General features: G+C 26.9%; 1 protein-coding gene across 1 annotated transcript; it reads right to left on the reverse strand.

The window, feature by feature from the left end:
* Positions 1-27484, reverse strand: LOC108556336 (ras association domain-containing protein 9-like). Its single transcript, XM_017912406.1, has 6 exons — positions 27435-27484; positions 5078-5254; positions 4881-5006; positions 915-1144; positions 623-845; positions 1-568 (listed from the first exon to the last, which is right to left on the reverse strand). Exons 2-6 carry the CDS (start codon positions 5249-5251, stop codon positions 74-76), a joined length of 1248 nt encoding a protein of 415 aa, XP_017767895.1. The 5' UTR covers positions 5252-5254; positions 27435-27484; the 3' UTR covers positions 1-73.

Here is a 27484-nt window from a genome sequence, read left to right on the forward strand (position 1 = left end):
AAAAAATTTTAGGTACAAAAATATTTGGTATAAAAATGGAAATAATATGTAAGTAATAACCATAAGGTAGTAGTTAAACTAAGGTATCTAATAATTCTTTGGTATAATTAGAATTATGGGGGACGGGGTTCTTCGGTTCCGCTTTCAAATTGATCGAGTAGAGGAGAGTTTGAAGCATGTCGAACTCTTGATCCTCATTGACGAGGTCCCTGTGGAGGGTGTCCAGGTACGAACGACGACTCTCAATAGCGTCTTTTGTTTCTTCAAGGACCACTTCGTTGTGCTGCATCTCGCACGAGCTCTTCGCCATCCTCGTTCGCAGATGCGTCAGGGATTTGTTCACGTCTTCGGACGCGGATTTGGTTTTGTTGTACTTCTTCATGCTGGCGTACAGTCGCGCCAGGGCTTCCTCCTCCTTCAGGAGACGCTTATTCAGCTTGGCGATTCTCTCGTAAAGATCGATTTGCTCCTTAGCTGTGGCCTCGCTGATCGTAGAACTGGTGTCGTCATCTCGGAGATCTTTGCTGAACTCGTGCGAAGAAGGCGACGAGAAACGATCAAACGAATTCTGTACAAAAAAATTAATTAACAATTCGATTAATTTATCACTAATCCAACTTACCTCAGTGTCCAATTTATTGTTGTTATTAGACTGCTCGCTGTCACCTTCAGTGAGCACTCCGCTGTCGCTGTTCTTATCCGCCAACGTGATATTATCCAATTCAGGTTCGACAGCTTCAGACAATCCCTTCAAGTACGTTTCCAAAAGGTAATTCCGTCCGTGCTTCTGGATGCGAGCCTTGTGCGTTTTATCTTCCAGGAAACCGATCTGATGTTCGCTGTGCCTGCAAATCAATACAATCAATCGATTAGTACGGTTCTCCTCTCTGCACAAAAGCTTTGTCGTCGTGTACCTTAATTTCTTTAATTGTTTCCTGATGACTTTACCTTGAGCTAGAACCAACTTCAGCAGCTCCTCCGTGCTGGACGGTTGCTTCTCGTTCTGCAACGCGGCCAGTCGCTTCGGATGGATCGTCTTGAAGGCGCTCCTCTCCGACAGTAGACTCGCGTTCGACCTGTACCTCGACTTCCTACTCAGATTGCTGCCGCCTTCGTTCTTGATTCGCCTCAGCGAGATCTTCACCTGAAAAACATCACATCATTAAGAAAAATCATCATAATCATCAACTTGCCTTAATTACGAAGGTCGTTAACATTACACAATTTTAGCGACAAATAACTTTTAATATCAAAATCATTTCGCAATCGTTACAACCTCAAGAAAAGAGATCATAAAATTATTCTGTTTAATTTACAATTTCTTGATTGTTTCTTCTGCAAAACTTGTTCATGTTTTCCATTAAAAAATATCTAAGTAAATAAGCATTTTTATTTCTTGAAAAACTGCATTTCAATGAACATTTTCAAAGATTTCTTTCCAAAAAGTTTAATTTCAATATCATTTTCACAATTCTTTCAACAACAATTATTTCATAATTACAAATGATGAATTAAAAGAAATCTCCTCGAATCTGCGTAAATAGTAATGTCAAGACTAATTATAAAAAAATTTAACACAAATTAGAAATGATCGAACGTAGAAGAATTAAGAAAATATTTTAATAAAGGTTATAAATAATAATGATGAATTAAAGCCAACCTTCTCAAATATGCAAATTGTAATTATGATGAATGCTCTAAGAAGAAGTTGTGAAATATTTGAGAACAAATTAACAATAAAAAAAAACACTCTTTGAGATCGGACTAATCGAGGATTTTAAAACCGTATAATAAAAAGCACAAAAAAAGACTCGACTGTATAAAGATATGTACTTTTTAACGTAATTTAATCATTTTTAATAATTGAGAGTAATTTTATGTAATTTTTATATTTTCTCTAGTAAAAATATTAAATAAATACTATAAATACTATAACTCAGGTGACTTTGATTCTCTTAGTTTAACAAGTTTTTTTTTTGTAATGGCGATTTTTCAATTTTTTTTTATACCTTCACATTTTATTTAATTACATGATAACAACGCCAACTAATTGAATTAACAAACATGGAAATTAAAGACAAAATTATGTCCTTTTCAATGAGCTTAATCTTAGATTTGTGATATTTATAGTTATTCCATAATAGGCTGTCAAAATTTGGGAATATCAATGTTTTCAGCTAATTTCTAATTAGAACATATTTATGAGAATTTTTATAATTAAACCCATTAAAATAAATATATAAATCCTAAAAAATACTTTAAATACTATAAATATCTCAGGTGACTTCAATTCTCTTAATTTTACAAGTTTTTTTGTAAAGGCGATTTTTCAATTATTTTTTTATACCCTCACTTATTATTGAATTACTCGCTAACAAAGCCTGCTAATTGAATTGGCAAATATGGAGATTAAAGGTAAAACTATGCTCTTTCCAATGAGCCTACTTTCAGTGATATTGTGATATTCATAGTTAAACTGTAATAGGCTGTCAAAATATGGGATTTGTAGTGTTTTCAGGTAATTTCTAATTAGAACATATTTATGAGATTTTTTTGAATTAAACATATTTCATGTATTAAAATAAATATATAAATCCTAAAAAATGCTTCAAGTACTATAAATGTCTCAGGTGACTTCGATGTTCCTAGTTTAACAAATTTTTTTGTAATGGTGATTTTTCAATTATTTTTTTATACCTTCACTTATTATTGAATTACTCGCTAAGAAAACTTACTAATTGAATTGGCAAATATGGACATTAATGATAAAATTATGCTCTTTCCAATGAGCCTACTTTCAGAATTGTGATATTCATAGTTAATCTGTAATAGGCTGTCAAAATATGGGAATTTTAGTGTTTTCAGGTAATTTCTAATTAGAACATATTTATGAGATTTTTTTTTTATAATTAAACATATTTCCTGTATTAAAATGAATATACAAATTCAAAAAGATACTTTAAATACTAAAAATATCTCAGGTGACTTCGATTCTCTTAAATTAACAAATTTTTTTGTAATGGCGATTTTTCAATTATTTTTTATACCTTCACATTTTATTTAATTACTTGATAACAACGCCTACTATTTGTATTAAAAAACATGGAAATTAAAGACAAAACTATGTCCTTTCCAATGAGCCTAATCTTAGATTTGTAATATTTATAGTTATTGCATAATAGGCTGTCAAAATTTGGGAATATGAATGTTTTCAGCTAATTTCTAATTAGAACATATTTATGAGAATTTTTATAATTAAACCTATTTTGTCTAATAAAATAAATAAGTAAATCCTAAAAAAATACTTTAAGTACTATAAATATCTCAGGTGACTTCGATTCTTTTAATTTAACAAGTTTTTTTGTAAGGCGATTTTTCAATTAGTTTTTTATATCCTCGCATTTTATTTAATTACTACATAACAAAGCATACTAATTGAATTAGCAAATATGGCCATTAAAGATAAAACTATGCTCTTTCTAATGAGCCTACTTTCAGATTTGTGATATTCATCGTTAATTTGTAATAGGCTGTCAAAATATGGGAATTGTAGTGTTTTCAGGTAATTTCTAATTAGAACATATTTATGAGATTTTTTTTAATTAAACATATTTCCTGTATTAAAATGAATATACAAATTCAAACAGATACTTTAAATACTAAAAATATCTCAGGTGACTTCGATTGTCTTAGTTTAACAAGTTTTTTTTGTAATTGTGATTTTTCAATTATTTTTTTTATACCCTCACTTATTATTGAATTACTCGCTAGCAAAGTCTACTAATTGAATTGGCAAATATGGACATTAAAGATAATACTATGCGCTTTCCAATAAGCCTACATTCAGATTTGTGATATTTATAGTTAATCTGTAATAGGCTGTCAATATATGGGTATTGTAGTGTTTTCAGGTAATTTTTAATTAGAACATATTTATGAGATTTTTTATAATTAAACAATTTTTGTGTATTAAAATAAATAACTAAATTCAAAAAAATGCTTTAAGTACTACAAATGTCTCAGGTGACTTCAATTCTCTTAGTTTAACAAGTTTTATTGTAAAGGCGATTATTCAATTATTTTTTTATATCTTCACTTATTATTGAATTACTCGCTAAGAAAACCTAGTAATTGAATTGGCAAATACGGACATTAAATATAAAATTATACTCTTTCCAATGAGCCTACTTTTAGACTTGTGATATTTATAGTAAAACTGTAATAGGCTGTCAAAATATGGGAATTGTAGTGTTTTCAAGCATTTTCTAATTAGCACATATTTATGAGATTTTTTTGTAATTAAACATATTTCATATATTAAAATGAATATATAATTGCAAAAAAATACTTTAACTATTATAAATATCTCAGGTGATTTCGATTCTCTTACTTTAACAAGTTTTTTGTAATAGTGATTTTTCAATAATTTTTATATACCTTAACTTATTATTTAATTACTCGCTAACAAAACCAAATAATTGAATTAACAAACATGGAAATTAAAGATAAAACTATGTACTTTCCAATTAGCCCATTTCCAAATTAATGATATTCATAGTTATTCTGTAATAAACTGTCAAAAGTTCAGGTAACTTTTAATTAAAACATACTTCTTTGATATTTATGATGATAATTAACAAATTTATATATTACTAAATACTGTAATTATCTCAGGTGACTTCGATTTACTTAGTTTGACAAGATTATTTTGAAGAATTTATTTGTATTTTACTCTACCGTACTATAGAAAAACCGCATTATTTGAAGCCGCACTATGTGAGGTATTACTTTCCCTATAAATTTCACTTCGTAAACATTGCGCATTGATGCTATTGATTTTTTTTAATATTGTAAGTATAAATTAGACAAAAAAATTGTACCTCAGGTTGTGCCGTTCCCCATGCGTTCCAAATATGCAAGATGTTAGCGTACGGATCCAGAAGCTGTTCAACGCCCCTCCATCTCTCGGTAATATGATAATCCTCCACCGTTCCGACCTGCTTCCCCTAGAAAACCGAACAATATGAATCATAGAAACACGAAGATTCTAACAATAAAAAATGTTTATATTACTAACCCTATTCTCTTCATCGTGAAGTAAAACACCGATGATGTCCTGGCATGTGGTCTCCTCGACAACTCCGGACACCCATCGTTGCTCTCCCCTCACCCATATGGGCAATTCTTCACCGCTGGTGTCGCTATCCGATCCACTTTCGTTTTCTCGATTAGTCTCATCAATCCACATCATGTTCTGAAAGAAAAAACAACAACAAGATTCATATAGACTTTTCCGTTTACATTGCTACAGCATAATTACTATAGTTTGTGTCTCTTCTCTACTCTTTGCTTCACCGATCGTATTTTGAATTTAAATAAATAACGCATAAACAACCAAAGTGGTACAAATATTTAATATTTATGAAAATTGAAACAAGATATTTTTCTTTTTCTATATCATTTACATTCTTACTAAATCGTTATTTGAAGTATTTATATTATTTATGTACATATATTTCGTCTATTTATAAATGTATACATTACTAAATACAATAAATATCTCAGATGACTTCGATTCTCTTAGTTTTAAACATTTTTTTGTAATGACGATTATTTTTTAAGTCTTCACATTTTATGTAATTACTCCATAACAACTCATGCTAATTGAATCATCAAACATGCAAATTAAAGATAAAACTTTGGCCTTTCTAATATGCGTATTTTCAGGTTTGGAGCTTTTACCGTTCTCCTGTAATAAGATGTAAGAATTTATAAAAAAGCAATGTTTTTAGGTAATTTACAATTAGAACAGACTTATTATTTTTTTTGTAATTAAATATATTTTATCTATTAAGAAATGTTCATAAATACTATTAATTATATAAAAAATATAAATATTTCAGGTTACTTCGATTTTCTAAGTTTAACAATATTTTTTTGTAATTGCCATTTTTCGATTATTGTTTTCAAGACTTCACATTTTATTTAATTACTCCATAACAGCTCATGCTAATTGAATCATCAAACATGCAAATTAAAGATAAAACTTTGGCCTTTCTAATACGCATATTTTCAGGTTTGTAGCTTTTACCGTTCTCCTGTAATAAGCAGAAAAAAGCAGTGCTTTTAGGTAATCACCAATTAGAACAAACTTATTATTTTATTTTGTAATTAAATATATTTTATTTATTAAGAAATATACATAAATGTTAAAAATATCTATTAATTATAGAAAAACTATAAATATCTCAGGTGACTTCGATTTTCTAAGTTTAACAATTTTTTTTTGTAATTGCCATTTTTCGATTATTTTTTTCCAGCCTTCACATTTTATTTAATTACTCCATAACAACTCATGCTAATTGAATCATCAAATATGGAAATTAAAGATAAAACTATGGTCTTTCCAACAAGCATATTTTCAGGTTTATAGTGATTACCATTCTCCTGTAATAAGGTGTAAAATTGTATAAAAAAAAAACAGTGTTTTTGGGTAATTTCCAATTAGAACATACTTATTAATTTTTTTGTAATTAAATATATTTTATCTATTAAGAAATATATATAAATGTTAAAAATGTCTATTAATTATAGAAAAACTATAAATATCTCAGGTGACTTCGATTTTCTAAATTTAACAATATTTTTTTCTAAATGCCATTTTTCGATTATTTTTTTCAAGACTTCACATTTCATTTAATTACTCTATAACAACTCATGCTAATTGAATTAACAAATATGGAGATTGAAGATAAAACTATGGCCTTTCTAATAAGTGTATTTTCACGTTTGTAGTGATTACCATTCCCCTGCAATAAGGTGTAAAAATGTATAAAAAACAGTGTTTTTGGGTAATTTCCAATTAGAAAATACTTAGTAATTTTTTGTAATTAAATATATTTTATCTATTAAGAAATATATATAAATATTAAAAATGTATATTGATTATATAAAAACTATAAATATCTCAGGTTACTTAGATTTTCTAAGTTTAACAATATTTTTTGTAATTGCCATTTTCGATTATTTTTTTTAAGCCTTCACATTTTATTTAATTACTCCATAACAACTCATGCTAATTGAATCGTCAAATATGGAAATTAAAGATAAAACTATGACCTTTCCAATAAACATATTTTCAGGTTTGTAACTTTTACCGTTTTCCTGTAATAAGCTGTAAAATATATAAAAAGCAGAGATTTTAGGTAATCTCCAATTAGAACATACTTATTATTTTTTTTGTAATTAAATATATTTTATCTATTAAGAACTATATATAAATGTTAAAAATGTCTATTAATTACAGAAAAACTATAAATATCTCAGGTGAGTTCGATTTTCTAATTTTAACCATGTAATTGCGATTGTTCGATTATTTTTTTTAAAGCCTTCACATTTTATTTAATTACTCCATAACAACTCATGATAATTGAATTAACAAATATGGTAATTAAACATAAAACTATGGCCTTTCCAATAAGCGTATTTTCAATTTTGTAGTGTTTACCGTTCTCCTGTAATAAGCTGTAAAAAATTATAAAAGGCAATCTTCAATTAGAATATACTCATTAGATTTTTTGATAATTGTAAAAATATGTTATAAATGTAGGTAAAATAGTAATGAAATTGCTTATTTATATTTGTTAAGTGTGTTTTTATATTGTAAGTTTAATAATCATTTAGCAAATCATGAAATTCTTTGATTTTTATTTAGAAATTTGGAACAAATTAATACTTTGATCCGAAGAGCGTTTCGTGAATCAACGTAATTCAAGAATTATACTATGTTTTTTGTATCACGAACGTAATGTGTGCATGCATATGGGAATTTCGTATTGATGAGAAACGAGTAGCCAGGTTAATCACGTAACTCGCACCGGATACACGTAGATAGACGGTACCTCCACCATCTCCACCTCACCTCACCTTTACCTCTTCTTCTCTCTGCGCTTCTCTAGACAATATCTTTTCGTAATATTTAATTCATGTTTCATTTGCTTACTTTTAAAGCCGTCTCAGCTAGACACGAAAACAAAAGTTTACGTCGCGTTATAATTTCCCATGCCAAAAAGAAACGAAACAAAAATAAGGAATGAGACTCATCAGAATTCAACAACATCTTTTAATTGGGATTCGAACTTCGTCGCTCCGATTCGGATGAATTTTATCCGATTCCATCTCCAGACACACCTCCGCTATTATTCACAAATGTAGTACCATCAAAATGCGCATTAGATTAATACAAGGAAAACATTATTTTACATTTAGTCACAATCTGAAGTATCAGAACACAATTTTTACTTTGACAGTTCTTAACTAGAAGATCTTAAACAGCACAAATATCTTTATGGACTTATTTTATTACCTATAATATTAATTTTAATATATATGTTTTAAATTTATTGTACTCATATTAGTTCTTGAGAAATAAACTAAAATATAGAGATACTACAGGAAAAAAATATAGTGATATATTTGTAAAAAAAATTCTAAAGACCCAAAGACCTAATTATAAAATGTACTTATTTTATTTGCTATAATCTTAGTCTTAATAGGAATATTCAATATTTATTGTACTTCAATTAGTTTTTGAAATTTAAAAAATATGAAAACTATTAAAAAAAAAAACAAGTACAAATTTGTAAACGATTTTTTAAAACCATCTTAAACAACCCAAATATCATTAGTTACTACTTTTATTCCCTATAATCTTAATTTTAATATGAATATTCAATATTTGTTGTACTCCAATTAGTTTTTGAGAAATATGAAAAAATATGAAGACTCTATTAGAAAAAAAAAAGCAAGTACACATTTGTAAACCATTTTCTAAAACCATCTTAAACGACCGAAATATCATTAGTTACTCCTTTTATTCCTTGTAATCGTAGTTTTAAAACGAATATTCAATATTTATTATACTCCAATTAGTTTTTGAGAAATTTAAAGCAACATGAAGACTCTTTTTAAAAAATAACAAGTACACATTTGTAAAGGATTTTCTAAATCCATCTTAAACGACCCAAATATCATTAGTTACTCTTTTATTCCTTATAATCTTAGTTTTAATATGAATATTCAATATTTGCTGTACTCCAATTATTATTTGAGAAATTTAAAAAAATATGAAGACTATTTCAAAAAAAGAAGGACACATTTGTAAAATATTTTCTAAAATTATCTCAAACGATCCAAATATCATTAGTTACTCATTTTATTCTTTATAATCTTTGTTTTAATATGAATATTTAATATTTGTTGTAATCCAATTAGTTTTCAAGAAATATACTAAAATATGAAGACTTTATTGAAAAAAAAAGCAATGACACATTTGCAAACGATTTTCTAAAATCACTTTCAATGACCAAAATCTAATTATATAATAATTTTATTCCTTAGAATCTTAGTTTTAATACGAATATTCAATATTTCTTGTACTCCAATTAGTTTTTGAGAAATTTAAAAAAATATGAAGACTATTTAAAAAATAATAAGCACACATTTATAAAATATTTTCTAAAACTATCTCAAACGATCCAAATATAATAATTTACTCATTTTATTCGTTATAATCTTGGTTTTAATATGAATATTCAATATTTGTTGTAATTCAATTAGTTTTTGAGAAATATGAAAAAATATGAAGACTATTAAAAAAAAACAAGTAGACATTTGTAAACCAATTTCTAAAACCATCTTAAAATACCCAAATATCATTAGTTACTACTTTTATTCCTTATATTCTTAGTTTTAATATCAATATTCAATATTTGTTGTAATCGAATTAGTTTTCGAGAAATAAACTAAAATATTATAAAAAAAAACGAAAATTAGAAAGCGTTTTTTAATAAAAAAAAACTATATTTCTTATACTAATTTTAATATGAATATTCAAAACTAATTATAATCCCATATTTTTCAGAAAAATGAAGAAATTAAAATAAATTCCAATTATAAATTCCCAACCGAATTACTAAACTAACTTTAGCCACACAAATATCCACACTTCTACATCACTTCACTACCTTATAATTTTAGCTTCAATGCAAACATTTATAATTTATTGTACTCCCATTAGTTTTTTTTTTGTTCGAAGAAATAAATTATATTTTGTAATAACACATTAAAAAAACATAATCATAAATTTGATAGTAATTTACTGCTACACCTTACAACAACATAATTATCATTCTCCACTCGATCCGTTCTGTATAATTTTAATTTTAACATGAATATTCAATACATACAGTGATGTTGGCAATTTTCAAGAAATAAATTTAAATTAGAAAACACAATTTTAATAAAATTGTTATGTATCATTTACGTATGAGTTTAGACTTATTTTATTCACTTGTAATCTTAGTTTTAACAAAAATTTGAAATAATTGTTATAATCTTAATAGTTTGTGAGAAATTTATAATATTATAAATAAATGTTCATAACAATGCTAATTGTAACTTTGAAAATAATTCACAATTAACATTACTATAAATTTAGCTAAAATTAAGTAAAATTTTAAGAGACAACAAAAACTCTTTTATTTTTCATTATAATCATTACAATTTCATTACATTTCATTTTCTTATTGTGAATTATCGACAAATAGAAATTTGTACCCGGGTAATCGAAAATTAATTAGAAATTCCACTTAATTGAATGTGCAAATGTTTAATACAATATCTATTGGGAAGAGCACAAATTTCAGCTTTCTTTTAGAGCGAGTGTTGTGGTATATCGTTTTTTAGTTAAACGCTTACAAATTTGACCTAATAACATTTTACGATTCTTTAAAAGCAAACACTTTTAGTTAAGTGAAGACTTTTTACGTTCGAAGAAAAAACAAATTAAAAAAAAACACAAAGCGAAAGTGTTATGAGTCTATTTTTACACTTTATTCTTTATTTTCATTAGCTTAGCTTTAATTTTGATTATATATTATTTTTGTTACGTTTTGAGAAAACAATGATTTTCATTAGAAATCAAGTAAATTTTGATAGAAAATTACTAGAAAATCTATGTTTTTACAGTTATGATTTTTTATTCAATTTAATCTCGATAGTTTTAATTATGATTTAAATATATAATATTTCTTGTACTCTCTGTAGTTTATTAAAATATGAAGACGCAATTTTTCAAAACATAATTGTGATTTTTATATGAATTTCCTTAAAAATACATAATACTCACAATTATGATTCTAAACTCAATTTATTCTTTATAATCTTAGTTTTCATTTGACTATACGATTATTATTGTGCTCTTTATAGTTTTCAAGAATTTTACTAAAGTAGAAAGACAAGTTTTTGAAAGCAAAATTTGAAAAAATAAAAATTAATTAAACAAAATTTTTCAAAGTAAAAAAGTTCTCATTTAACAATTTATCATCAATTTTGTTGATAGTTTTCAAGAAAAATAGTAAATGTTAAATATTTTAATTTTCAGGAAATTAAATCAAGATTAAAATTAAACTGAAAATAACTACAAAACTATTAAAAACACTATTATGATTTTTACACATTTTATTCTTTATAGTCTTAATTATAATTTGAATATATAATATTTATTATACTCTTCGTAGTTCTCGAGAAATTCATTAAAATAAGAAGTTGTAATTTTGTAATTTACTTGTGATTTTATATAAATTTCCTGAAATATACACAATTGTCACAATTATGATTCTAGGCTCATTTCATTCTTTATAATCTTAGTTTTCATTTGACTACACGAAGTTTATTGTGCTCTTAATATTTTTCAAGATTTTTATGAAGACACGTTGTGGAAAAAAAAAACGAAACAATTATTAATTAAATTTAAAATTCCACAGTAAAAAAACACTCGCATTTAACGATGAGGCTTTTTTTTGTGCAGGTGAAAGATTGCTTTATTAGCTTTATAATTGTAGTTAATGCATCTCATTAAAGTAATTGTGAGATAAGTTTAATGAATTACAGAACTATTCGAGGTGAAGTAAAACGATCTTATTTGGATTTTTTTGTCGATTATTTATGTATGAATGCGAACGGTTAATGAATGATTTTCGCTCGATAGAAGCAAGAAGGAAAGAAAATATAGTGCGAAATAAAAGAAGGGAAACGCGGTTAATTAAATGGAATTCCCGGTTTTGTGATGAACGAATGCACGCATCTATTTATGATGATTCGAACTTGATCTTGTTCTCTTGACATCCTTCTGGACGATGAAAGAAATGTAACGTAACGTAACGCAACGGTCTATCTTTCGTTTGCGGATACGCCTATAACGAACGTAATTATCCAGACCTAACCTATCCCAAAAAAAATTATAAAAGAAAAAAATTAACGAAAAAAAAGTTGAAAAGGAAAGAAGAGAGAAAGAAATAACTGGAGCATCGAACAGGTTAATTATACGGCGAGGACCGAAATCGATCAGCGTCGATTTCGGTCTGCGAGGTTTGGCGCCAACCTAGCCGACTACCATAACTGTTCTTCGGCAAATTTACACGTTCAGAATACATTTTGAAACGCTCTTAATATTGGAAGAAAAACGAAAGAGATTCGTGGAATAACATTTGGATAAAATATATTTATTGTTGTGGTATTTTCCAAGTATAATTCCGATTTGAAGGTAAGAAAACATTGAATATGCAAATACTCTACTCGTTTTTGTATATACCTGATAAGTAGTCTCTTCGTATTTTCATCTATTACTCGAAACGTAACAGCAACTTTCAAATATTAAATATTTTCAATAAAAATAAGATTGTGGAGAATAAAATAAGTCTAAATTGATAATTGTGCCGTTTGTAAATTTCTTGTAAAACGTTGTAAAACGTTGTCAAACTTTACTTATTTTTTTTTTGTACATGCCTAAAAAGTAATGACTATTACTCGAAAATTGATAAAATCTTTGCATATATTGATTATTCTAATTAAAACTAAGATTATAGAGAAAACAATAAGACTAAATTGATAATAGCATCTCTTATATTTTTCTAATTAATCGCTATCAAACTTTAGTTATATTTGTTGTATGTACCTGGAAAGTAGTCTCTTCGTATTTTCATCCATTACTCGAAAAGTTATAAAAAATTCTCGAATATTAAATATTTTCAATAAAAATAAGATTGTGGAGAATAAAATAAGTCGAAATTGATAATTGTGCTGTTTGTAGTTTTCTTGTAAAACGTTGTCAAACTTTACTTAATTTATTTGTACATACCTAAAAAGTAATGACTATTACTCGAAAATTGATAAAATCTTTGCATATATTGAATATTTTTATTGAAACTAAGATTATATAGAATAAATTAAGACTAAATTGGTAATTGTGTCTCAAATAGTTTTCTAATTATTTGATATCAAACTTTATTTACATATTTTTTAATATACCTGAAAAGTAGTGTCTTCGAATTATAATCTATTACTCCAAAAGAAAGAATAAATTAGTAAATATTAAATATTCACATTAAAAAATAGATTATAGAAAATGAAATAAGACTAAATTCGTAATTGTGTCTCATATAGTTTTCTAATTATTTGATATCAAACTTTATTTATATATTTTTTTTAATATACCTGAAAAGTAGTGTCTTCAAATTTTAATCTATTACTCGAAAAGCAACAATAAATTAGTAAATATTCAATATTCACATTAAAAACGAGATTATAGAGAATAAAATATGACTAATTTGATAATTGTGTCTTTTATAGTTTTCTAATTAATCATTGTTGAACTTTATTTATATTTGTTGTACGTTCCTGAAAAGTAGTGTCTTCGTATTTTAATCAATTACTCGAAAACAACATTAAATTAGTAAATATTGAATATTCACATAAAAAAATAGATTGTGGAGAATAAAATAAGACTTTAGAATAAAGTCAAACTTTACTTATTTTTTTACTATACCATGAGAAGTAGTATCTTGGAATTTTAATCTGTTACTTAAAAAACAACAATAAATTAGTAAATATTGAATATTCACATCAAAAATGAGATTATAGAGAATAAAATAAGACTAAATTGATAATTGTGTCTCTTATAGTTTTCTAATTATTTTATTTCAAACTTTAGTTATATTTGTTGCATGTACCTGAAAATTAGTGTCTTCGAATTTGATACTATTACTCGAAAAACAATAATATATTTTTTTTTTAATTTTGAATAATTGTGACTAATTCAAAAATCCATCTTAAATTTACTCATTCCAAATTATGATGAGCTGTAAAGCTGTAAACAATTATATTAGTAAAAATTCTGCTTAAATATTATAATCTAATAGCTATAAAATTAAGAAGAAAAGGAAACATGTTGAAAATTCCTTTAAAATTTTATTGAATTGACTCACTTCGAGTCATGAATAATCTGCTTAGAAACTTAATGCTGTAACAGAGAAAATAATTCAATATCAGAAATGTTGGGTTTGAATCATCATCGATTGTAAATTATAGGAATACAATACAAGTTTGGATTGTTTTCGAGTGAGGAATGCGAATCGATGCAATTCCTATTTTTTTGTTTGTTGTTATTGTTGTATGAATGCAATGCGAAAAGAATGTGTTACAGAATACAGACTTATTTATTGTTATTTATCGAAAGCCATTAAATATGCAAAGTGGATGCGGTTCGAAATCAAGGAAACACGTTAATCATTAACGTGTAATGTTTTCACTTTTACTTACCGAAGATGAAGAGAAGTATCGATAACTAAAGTACACATAATTTTAAAAAAAATGTATGCGTATATAACTAAATATGTATATAAAACTTAAATACGAATCGATTAATCCCGACCCACACGTCTCCGTGGGATTAAGTGGATAATAATGAACTTGTTATTGGTGAGGTCGGTTCTAAGAAAAAAATCCCAAGAGAGAGAAGAGAAAAAATGTTATAAAATACCTAATAAAAAGTTCCATCTGTGGCGAAAATCTCCTCGGGCCAATCGAATCACTCGAACAATAAAACTGAGTTTTATTGAGACTCTCTAGTACGTATAGAAACAGCGCGCGTCTCTTGTATACAGGTGTGTTACATAAAACTTTTCCTTCTTTTTTGTTTTCAAATCTCGAAAACATAGTAATAATATTGATGGTGATGATGAACGGCTTTATATGAAATCGTGTGTATATTGTTTCAAGTCTTCCTCCACACAATGGTTTTTTTTATTATTTTTGCGCAATCAAAAAGGTTAACGCCTGAAGCTACGAAGTTTTCTCACCTTCCGATTCGAATTCAATTTGAATATTGTACATAATAAACGTGATTTATCACAGAAGTATTCCATGATTCTCCTTTATTTGTTTATTTATTTATTTTTTTCAGTTAATGAAAACGTTTACAAAAATAATCTCAGTTTTCACTATATATTTGAAATTTACAACTGCAGATTGATCCCAAAATATTCAAAAATCCTCGTTATTTTTGTTATATTTAGAAAGGTTTAAAAAAATCTATTTACGACGCGTTCTTCAATGTTCTCCCATTTTCAAACAATATGTGGGACAATTGTCAATTTAGTCTTATTTTATGCTTCATAATCTTAGTTTTAATAAGAACATTCAATATTTATAAAGATTTTGTTAGTTTTTGAGTAATGATTAAAATATGAAGAGACTAATTTTCAGATAAAATTTTAAAAATATAAGTAAAGTTTGACAACGTTTTACAAGAAAACTATTATTGGCACAATTATCAATTTTATCTTATTTTATTCTCTATAATCTTAGTTTTAATAAGAATATTTAATATTTTCAAAGATTTTGCTACTTTTTGTGTAATAGATTAAAATATGAAGAGACTACTTTGCAGATAAAATTTAAAAAAATAAGTAATGTTTGACAACGTTTTATAAGAAAACTACAATTGGCACGATTATCAATTTTATCTTATTTTATTCTCTATAATCTTAGTTTTAATAAGAATATTCAATATTTAAACAGATTTTGTTACTTTTAGAGTAATATATTAAAATACGAAGAGACTACTTTTCAAATAAAATTTAAAAAATATAATTGAAGTTTGACAACGTTTTACAAGAAAACTACAATTTATCTTATTTTATTTTCTATAATCTTAGTTTTGATAAGAATATTTAATATTTACAAAGATTTTGCTACTTCTTGAGTAATAGATTAAAATATGAAGAGACTATTTTACAGATAAAATTTTAAAAAAATTAGTAATGTTTGACAACGTTTAATAAGAAAACTACAATTGGTACGATTATCAATTTTATCTTATTTTATTATCGATAATCTTAGTTTTAATAAGAATATTCAATTTTTATAAAGATTTTGTTACTTTTTGAGTAATAGATTAAAATACGAAGAGACTACTTTTCAAATAAAATTTAAAAAATATAATTGAAGTTTGACAACGTTTTACAAGAAAACTACAATTGGCACAATTATCAATTTTATCTCCATTTATTCTTTATAATCTTAGTTTGAACAGGAATGATCAATTTTTATAAATCTCTTGATTCTTTTTCAGTAATAGTTTTAAACACAAAGACATTAATTTTTGGGTGTTTGACAGTGATTAATTAGAAAACTATAGAAGGCACAATTATTAGTTTAGTCTTATTTTATGCTTTATAATCTTAGTTTTAATAAGAATATTTAATATTTACAAAGATTTTGTTAGTTTTTGAGTAATAGACTAAAATACAAAGAGACTAATTTTCAGATAAAAATTTAAAAATATAAGTAAAGTTTGACAAAGTTTTACAAGAAAACTACAATTGGCACGATTATCATTTTTATGTTATTTTATTCTTGGTAATCTTAGTTTTAACAGGAATGATCAATTTTTACAAATCTCTTGATTCTTTTCCATTAATAGTTTTAAACACGAAGACATTAATTTTTGGGTGTTTGACAGGGATTAATTAGAAAACTATAGAAGGCACAATTATTAATTTAGTCTTATTTTATGCTTCATAATCTTAGTTTTAATAAGAACATTGAATATTTATAAAGATTTTGTTAGTTTTTGAGTAATAGATTAAAATACAAACAAACTAATTTTCAGATAAAATTTAAAAAATATAATTGAAGTTTGACAACGTTTTACAAGAGAACTTCAATTGGCACAACTATGAATTTCATCTTATTTTATTCTCTATAATCTTAGTTTTAATAAGAATATTTAATATTTACAAAGATTTTGTTACTTTTTGAGTAATATATTAAAATACAAAGAGACTACTTTTCAAATAAAATTTAAAAAATATAAGTGAAATTTGACAACGTTTTACAAGAAAACTACAATTGGCACAATTATCAATTTTATCTTATTTTATACTTTATCATCTTAGTTTTAATGAGATTAATTAATAGATATAATTTTCTTTTTTTTTTTAATTTATAATAAAAAGTATATTTGATCGCCATAATAATGTACTAATTTTAGAAAAATATTATAAGTTAATTAACTATAAGCTAGATGTTTATAAATTTGTAGATTTGAAAGTATAATTTATGTGGACAAGTATAAATAATTACATTTGATTGTAATCTAATCTTACTGCAACTAAGTTTCAAATGAAGATGAATTTGCGTTTGCACTTTGAACAGCATAAACATCGTAATCGGATTTCCGTCATTGCATGCATTCCCAGTGCATTATGCTCGACATTAAAACTGAAATTTGCATCTTCCTGAGCTCCCAACACTAACTGCTGTCTCCACGTTCGAGATATATACGTTTTCACTACTTTATTACTCCTCCTTTTTTGTTTTTTCTTATTTGCTTCCTTTTTTTCTTCTTCTTTTTAACGCTGAACTAAAGAGATATAGAGAGTTCGCTGGCCAATTAATTCGTATAATTCCAGCATCCAGCGATACAATCTCAAATTGTACGTGTCGTCGTGCAATGTGGAAATCGTTTTTCCCTTGCATTGTCCTCGGCTCTCAAATAGAAAAAGACAAAGAATACATGCACGTAATGTGTGAGTGCATAAGTGAGAGCGAGACGGAGAGAGAAAGAGAGATAAGTGAGTGCTATAAACTATGACATGTCCTTGACCTACCATCATCTCACCTACCCGAAAACTACCATAAATCTGTCTCCGCCAAGGTAAAGTTTCATTTTTTCCTTGAACAACGTACCAAAGTACAGAAACCGTAGCTCGTATAAAACAAAGAAGATTCTAAGTGAAATTTTTCTATCTGCAAAAAGCTGAATTTAACAAAACTAAATTAATTAATGTAAATTAAATAGGTATAAATAAAATTATAATTTTCTTGAAATATGTAGAAATTATTTAAATTTTGGTATGAAGCAAGAAGCGTTTTACTAATGTTAATGTTTTACAAAGAAATCTAAACTATTTGCGTTTTACAAGTATTTTTAGTTTTTCTTCGTAGAAGAATGGTTGTTCGAGTAAGCAGAATGCGTGGAGGAAGTAGAAGTTAAAGTGTCATGTATATATCACGGTCGTTCCATCCAACAGATATTTTAATTCTGATTCAGTCTTTGAATGACAAAGAAGAGGTGCACCGTCAACTCGGCATACAAATCCGATGATCGCTTCGAAAAAATTGACATACATACAACTAATGTTGAAAAATCTCATTAAAACCATCATCAAAAAGATGTAACTCGCTTAGTCTAAGTAATCCGCACTGTTTGAAACCGTAATTTAATTAATATTATCAAATTAATTATGTATACAAAAAAATTGTGTTTACTAATTTTTTTAGAATGTATTTTCCGCACTGATGTGAAACAATTTTATGCATTTAATTTAAATTAATAGTATTAATAGTTTTCATGCATAAATATTGAAATAATTCAGCAATTTTTCAGAAGACTTTTCATGGTGTTCGCCTTGATAAGAATAGTTGAATTCTTGATGAAACTATCATAAAGAAATTGAAAGATAAAGAAGGTTAATGAAATAATCGTCATGGGCGATCGGTGCGCGCAATTTGCGTTCGTAATTGGATTTCGCAATGTTTAGAAAACGTGATTAGAGTGAACGGCGAATGTTTGCTAAATGCTATTTACGCCCGACAATGGAAATGGATGAAACGAAACGAAAATGCCAATAATTAACATAATTCGAGCCGCGTGTAACGTGCGCATTTCCATAATAATTTAGACAAAAAAAAAACACGATGTAATATGAAATTATTTCTGGTCTGCCTATATTCCTCATCCGAAGAATCAACGTGAAGTAACGCACTTCTTCGTCATCCTCATTCCTTTCCATTCCTTTAGCAGCAAAAGCAAAATTATAGTCGCACGAGGCAAGTAGGTGTAATGGCTTATAAAAGCGGTGATACAGGACGCATAATAACCGTAACAATATAACAATGTTAAGAGTTGTTTGTTATGATCAGCTTAGGTTCCGTTTCTCACATCTTTATCGATACGAATAGAATGGTATTCTAGTAAAGACTTAACTGAAGAATCCCATGGTCAATAGTTACTTGAAAGTTTAATAAAATTGATCAATAATTATTGAATTATGAGCATTTGAATACTACAATTCAATCAAGAATTTAATTTCGTTAATTCAAATATTCTCCTAAAAATTTAATTTCTACATTTTAGAAAAATGTAGAGTCTATGTGGTTATGTACAGGAATGAGTTAGATTTGGATTCGAATAAAAAAATTGTATAAATCAATGACGTACAGTTGACATATGTCAAATAATATTTCAACAGTACGCCATCTTTTGATTTGTTCCAAAAACTCTCTTGTTTCCAAGGGAAAGATTTAAAATCTTTAATTTTTTAAATAAAAAAAAATGACATGTGTCAAAATTGATGCTGACATTATTATTGACGCTGTTACTTGAAAGTTTAATAAAATTGATTAATAATTATTGAATTATGAGGATTTGAATACTACAATTCAATCAATAATTTCATTTAATTAATTCAAATATTCTCATGAAAATTTAATTTCTACATTGTAGTAAAATGTAGAGTTTATATGGTTATGTAGAGGAATGAGTTAGATACCATTGGATTCGAATCTAAAAATTTGTATAAATCAATAGATGACGTACTGTTGACATATGTCAAATAATATGTCTACAGTACGCCACCTTTTGATTTGTTCCAAAAACTCTCTTGTTTCCAAGGGAAAGATTTAAAATCTTTAATTTCTTAAATGAAAAAAATGACATGTGTCAAAATTGACGCTGATGTTATTATTGACGCTGTTACTTGATAGTTTAATAAAATTGATCAATAATTATTGAATTATGAGCATTTGAATACAACAATTCAATGAAGAATTTAATTTTGTTAATTCAAATATTCTCCTGAAAATTTCATTTCTACATTGTAGTAAAATGTAGAGTTTATATGGTTATATACAGGAATGAGTTAGATACCTTTGGATTCGAATCAAGAAAATTGTATAAATCATTAGATGACGTACTGTTGACATATGTCAAATAATATTTCAATAGTACGCCATCGTTTGATTTATTCCAAAAACTCTCTTGTTTCCAAAGGAAAGGTTTAAAATCTTTAATTTCTTAAATATAAAAAAAAATGAAATGTGTCAAAATTAACGATGACATTATTTTCAAATTATGATTACAGCCTTATTTCTGTCAATCTTCTTTTCAATTTTTGACAGTTACATCAATTGTTTGACATTGTTACACTTTTACATGTGTCAAAATTGACATTGACAACATTTTCAAATTATGATTACGACCTTATTTCTGTCACCTCTGGGGTAATTATCGGTCCTCCTGCTTGCATTACATTTTGGTCTTATTATTATGGTCCAAGTTACTAACTTCTTTTCAATTTTTGATATATGTGTCAAAATTGACATTTGACATTTGGATATATGTGTCAAAATTGACATTGACGTTATTATATTTTGCATTGATTTCAATAATTCATGGACATTTTCATCCAATAAACTTGGCAACAAGAAGAATTGAATAAATATTTTTTTTAATTGGATTTGTAATTATTCAATTTTTCACAGTTTTTGATTTTAAATAATTGATATTCATTTTGATCCAATTTATTCAATGCAAAGTATCGCCTTACAAATAAATACTTTTAATGATATTCTAACCTACAAAATCTCATTTGACTTATGTCAAAAAGACGCCATCTTTCGATGTATTCCAGAATCTTAATAACATATAACTGTACAGGTAATAAAGCAACTACCGATCTTCTATTAATTCACTAACTTTACTGTTTTACAATCATAACATCGCATTTAGCGGGAAAAGCATCGTCCTGTTCACCTTTTACGTTATTCAAGCCCGCAGCCTCGGAATGCTTCGTACGCGTTTATTGTATATAAAATATAATACATAATATGTGTACAACTATATAAATGTTCTTGCGGCCGGAGGCGTCAAACGAAATAAATACTATCGGGAATTACGATTACGCTTGGACGTAAACTCTATCCGCGTTTTTAATCTGCCCAACGTATCGATTTACCTGAAGAAGAAACGATGAAAGGAAGAAAGAGGATTTAGATGGAAGTCTCGCGGATTACGTCAGGTATCTCAAATGGCTAATTGGATTGTACGGACTAGAGAGATTCATTTTTTTTTTTACTGTTTGATGATAGTGCCGAACAGTTACGGACACACGGAGAGAAGAGGCCATCAGTTTCTTGGCGGCGCGCGATTTCGTGGGCCGCGGATCTTGATTGTTGCGCAATTGAGATGTAAATCCAGGTCCAACGGATGAATGGTATCATCGTGTCCTCAGCAGATCCTCGAGCGTGAAAATGGTGATCACGGATTTGGCATATACAAACGATGAACTTAACAAAACACCAGCAAATACCAGCATTACAAATGAGACAATTTTTGTTTTTGTTTCCTTTGCTCGCTTGATTTAAATTTAGAAATCAGATTCGAAATTCACACGGTAAAACGAACGAATTTCACCTATTTCTTTAACTGATTCAATCTTTAAATTACCAAAGAAATTAACTTATACATAAGAAATACATATTTGTCTAAAATCTTCATTAAAAATCGTTTTTTCTTCAAATAAATTTATTTAAAAAACTGCAGTCTTTGTTGTCTGGAAGCTAAAAATCTTGGAATCGATACATTTTATATTGCATAGGAATGCGTTTACAGAGAAACGGAAACGGTAAGAGTAATTCATATACATTGAAATTTTCATAAATAGAAATGTGCGAAACTAGCATACTTTTACCGCTAACAACGACATTTGTGGAAACGTGTGTATATGCAATTAAAACGTGTCTCGTATTCAAATTTATATAGAAAAAAACAAATTGAATTTATTAATTTTTTTAATTAAATTATTACGAATTTACACAAAATGTCATAAAAGAAGTGTTACTATTTCAATTTACCGCCATTTTTCAAATATTGAGGTTACGTCAGTTTTGTTTTCTTGCTTATATAGAGCGAACTTACACATTTAAGTAAAATAAATAATTTATTAATAGTTAATTTAATATACTCAGAATTTACATTTTTATATGGAAAAGGTCAGAAAAAAAGTGTTATCAATTGAATTTGCCTTACATTGAGGTTATGAAAGTTTATTTTCTTCAATTACGTAAAGTTTACATTCGATTTTAGTATAGAATATTCGAACAGTTGACGTGATTAAAAAATATAATCAGAGGGAAAAGAATGGACTGTTACAGTTTCTGTTGTAACGCTTCTTTTATTATTGTACATTCCGCACGAAGTATCCGTATTACGGCAGTAAAACAGTCGTAAAACGAAACAATTAACTTTACCATTATTACTCCCATAATACACCGTGCAAAACGAAAGTTTCAACTGTTTCTTATTTTTTTTTTATATTTCATTATTTACACATTTTAATTGGGTCAAAGCTTAATCTTTCATATTTTCTTCGAAAAAAATAAGTTGACTCTTCTTTATGTTATTTCATTTAATACAAAATTAATAATTTAAGAAGTAGTGAAAGTGTAAGCATTTTTTTTTATTTTAATTGAAAGAAAAATGAAGCAGAAATTGAACTTTAAATATTTCTGTTTCTTTTGACAAATTTCATTTAGTTATATCTCAATTAATATATATCAAAAAACTAGTAATCGTAAACGATTGACGATGAGACAGCATTAGTAGCAATTCGGTCGCTAATCATGCATTCATAATATAGAAAGAGAAAGTCTCACGCTGCGTTTGATGTCCGAAAGTGAAGATCACGATAATTTCGAGAGAATCGGATTCGGATTTTTATAGCGGCAATTGATCATCTGCTCTATTGATAAATGTCAAAACATTGATCTTTCCATTTAGTTACGGAATCAACCGAGGCGTTAACATTGATTCAATTAAATAGAATGTAAATAATTGATAAATAAATCAAGTTTTTTTTTTCGACTTTAACCTTAAATTACAGAAAATCGGCAATAGTTACAAATATTGCAAATAGCAAGTTGAAAAGCCGAAACATTTAGCTTTAATTTGCGTGGTCATACTTAATTGTATCAAGTATAGTTAGTGAGAAAATTTAATTTAAATTGAATTAATATTTTTTCTACAATTTGTCATAAAAGAAGTGTTACTATTTTGATTTGCCTCCAATTTTCTTATATTGAGGTTATGTCAATTTTGTTTTCATATTTAGTTAAAACGAAATTAAACATTTTCACAGAAGAAATAAAAAGTTGTTAGTTAATTCAAATTATTACGAATTTACACTTTTTATAAAACTTGTCATAAAAGAACTGTTATTTTTTTATAAAAACTGTCATAAAACAAATGTTAACAATTTGATTTACCAAAGCTTCGAAAAAACAATTTTATTTAATTGGAAAGCGCAAACATTTAGCTTTAATTTATGTGCTCATTCATAATTATGTCAAGTGTAATTATAGATATAGTTTTTTTTGTTAAAGATCCAGTAAGTTTAAGTGTTTTCAAAGTTAACCTTAAATTACAGAAAACCAGCAAAAGTTACAAAGTTCCAAATTCGAAACATTTAGATTTAATTTGCGTGGTCATAGTTAATTGTTTCAAGTATAGTTAGTGAGAAAATTGACAATTTGACTCGATTTAAAAAAAAGAAGTTTTTTCAACTTTAACCTTTAATTACACATAATACGCAAACGTTACAAAGATTGCAATAGCCAAGTTCGAAAGCCGAAAAATTTAGCTCTAATTTGCGTGGTCATACTTAATTATGTCAAATATAGTTAATGAGAAAATTGACAATTTGACTCGATTTAAAAAAAGAAGTTTTTTCAACTTTAACCTTTAATTACATATAATCATATATTTCATATAGCAAGTTCGAAAGTCGAAACATTTAGCTTTAATTTGCGTGGTCATACTTAATTGTGTCAAGTATAGTTAATGAGAAAATTGACAATTTGACTCGATTTAAAAAAAAAAAGTTTTTTCAACTTTAACCTTTAATTACAGATAATCAGCAAATATTACAAAGATTGCAATAGCCAAGTTCTAAAGCCGAAACATTTAGCTTTAATTTGCTTGGTCATACTTAATTGTGTCAAGTATAGTTAATGAGAAAATTGACAATTTGACTCGATTTAAAAAAAAGTTTTATCAATTTTAACCTTTAATTACAGATAATCAGCAAACGTTACAAAGATTACAATAGCCTAGTTCGAAAGCCGAAACATTTAGCTTTAATTTGCGTGGTCATACTTAATTGTGTCAAGTATAGTTAGAGAGAAAATTGACGATTTGTGTCGATTAAAAAAAAAAAGAGTTTTGTCAAGTTTGACCGTAAATCGATATACACTAAATCTGTAAGAGTTAAGGCATTGGAAAGCCCAAATATTTGTCTTTAATTTGAGTAATCATTGATAATTGTGCTATATCCGAAGAAATTGATGATTTGTAGAGGAAAATTTTAAACTTGAATATACTTTTTCTTGTTAAATAATGTATAAAACTATAAAACTTTTGAAGTGCAAATATATGTAAAGATATATGGCTTAGATTAGGATTAACACTTAGATTCGATTAGAATTAACACATAGATCCGTATCTGTAACGATGCTATTCGAGTTATCCCATCTATTACACAACTAATTTGCTTAATGTCCATTTAGCGTGAACAGAAGCGTAATAAAAAAGTACATAAAATTAAAGCTGTTGAATATTCGATTTTAAAGTTCAATAAAAAATGTAAAAGACTTTCAAATTCTATCCAAAAAAATAAATAAGTAGATTAAGAGCGGACGAGTAGAAACCGTAACTAAGAAATGTATAATTTTCTCACCGAAACACCAGATTTCCCATTAAAATTCAAAACCATATTTGGTTCATCGTAAAAAAATAGATTTCTACCATCAATTTACATGTCATTAGGCAATTTCTAAACATTTTTATAAACATTTAAAGAAGTTAAATAAATTTTAAAAAAAATAAACACGTAATCGAAAATTAATGGAACTTGAAGACAACGATTAATTATCTGAATATGTAAGCTACAGAATTCAGGTAGTTTCAAACCAATTTAACTAAAGAAAAGACATTAATTTTCCTTTCCTTTTTTTTTGTTTTTAAATTTGTCTGGTGTCTACAGCCTAGACTGCGGGAAAATTCAAAATTGGCGGGAGATTCGCGGAACGGCCGCCTCCTCAGTTTTTTTCCCATTGTTTTTTTTTCTTTCGTTACGCAATTCGCGGCACGTCAGCGGCGCGTTCAGAGTTCCCCGTACCTCGAGACGTCCACCCCCGCCACGCTTACCGAATGAATAACTTGAGTAATTGTGGAATCGTTGCCATGACAACGAGAACAAAACAACGACGACGCGGAGACAAATAAATTATGCAAATCGACGCGGCTCATTTATATGTAAATGACAGATCGAGAAGGCTACCAACTATATAAGAAACATACATATGTCATATATATATAAAAAATATTTATGCGCGCAGAAGACAAATCTCTTGTTTATTCTTGCTTTATTGCTTGCTACCATATAATCAACTCATTAAGTATTAATTATTTTCAATTAATTTGATTTTTTTTTTGCCGTGTTACATAAAAAAAATAATTTACACGTGCATACGTAATTTGACGAGTTTTTTTTTGTTGGGGGATTTCGAAATGGAACTACTGTTTGCTTTTGCGTGTACCGTATAATGTGGACGTGATTAAAAAATTACAAAATTAACAACGAAAATTTTGACATTTCTCAAAATATTCAATTTATAAAAGAAAATTACGAAACTTATCAAAGAAATTCAACAAAAGTCCTAGTTCTTTGACACCTCTCAAATGACACAATTAAATTTGTTAAGTGAATTTAAGAAAGTACAAGATTATTACAGAAATGACTACAATATTAAGAATTGAAAAAATAAAAATGATTTTTTTTTAACCAGAATCAATGATAAATTTAAAATGATAAAATGTGACTAGTAAAATTATTTTTTAATAGACTTTTCACCAATAGATTTAATAGTACATTAATCAAGTAATAAAGAGATTTGTTGAAGATTCATTAAAGAAATTTACAAGTAATTAAATACGTATGAAACTAGTGGATTGAGTCATAATATTCATGATGATAAATTACCCATTCACGACAATACTCAATAACAAATTTTATTATTTTCAAAAGATTCCCATAAGAAAAAATATTGATTAAAATTCATCAATGAAATAGCTGTGAATAAATACATATTTTATTGTTTATTATTTTATGTAAAAAATCAACAATTTTATATGAAAATATAAGAAAATTTTGACTTAAAAACTAAAAGAAATCATTAAAACTATATATATTTTGTAATTTATTTTATAATTGTTATAAAAATAATATTTGTAAATGAAAATCTTGGAAATATGCAAATATTATTCTGTATGAATTTGCGACGTAGACTCGGATTTCAGAAAATATGCGCAACTGCAAATGCATAACAGTATCCCATATTATATATGTCAAAGTGTCGATGGTGTTTCTGAACGCACGCTTCTGAATATTCAGCAATAAAGCAAAGGAAGTGCTTATACGAGGAGAGACATAACTACACGTTTCATAAGAATAAAAAAGAAAACAAAGAATGATGTCACACCTAAGATTTCTTTCATTTCACATTGAAAATGTACAGAGATAGTTTTGATATAAGTTCACATTCATTGCAAAAGAAATATTCAAAGATTTAGTCTGATTTCTATAAGAAATATTTAATATAATTATTGGTTTTTAATTTAATTTTAAAGTCTATTTTTTTCATACATCTTCAATTCAATTTAAAGAAATATTTAGAGTACAAAATTGTGTGATTTTTCATCAATTTACAAGAAGATATTTAAATTATTCGAATCAACAATAATTTCACTTACTTAAGTGTATCGTATTACTACTTTGGTTAGCTTATTTTGTTGCTTATTAATAACTATTAAAGTTCATAAGAAAGGTCAATAATCAATGATTTTCATTATCAAACATTGAACATTAAAAAAGTTACAACTGTTGTTTCTACCTGTAATTAAGATTGTTTCTTACCTGTGAAAGGGTGGTGATCTGAACGGCATAGGGTATGAGAAAAATCAGTG

Source organism: Nicrophorus vespilloides, unplaced genomic scaffold (genome assembly GCF_001412225.1).
Source record: "Nicrophorus vespilloides isolate i.1.1-1 unplaced genomic scaffold, Nicve_v1.0, whole genome shotgun sequence".
NCBI classification, from domain to species: Eukaryota; Metazoa; Arthropoda; class Insecta; order Coleoptera; family Silphidae; genus Nicrophorus; species Nicrophorus vespilloides.

What these genes read in the sequence shown, in the direction of transcription:
- LOC108556336 (XM_017912406.1), bottom strand. Translation starts at nt 5,251, where the DNA reads ATGATGTGGATTGATGAGACTAATCGAGAAAACGAAAGTGGATCGGAT. An exon ending in AAACAATTAAAGAAATTAAG is followed by an intron (nt 846 to 914) that starts GTACACGACGAC and finishes ATTGATTTGCAG; the next exon opens with GCACAGCGAACATCAGATCG. An exon ending in ACAATAAATTGGACACTGAG is followed by an intron (nt 569 to 622) that starts GTAAGTTGGATT and finishes TTTTTTGTACAG; the next exon opens with AATTCGTTTGATCGTTTCTC.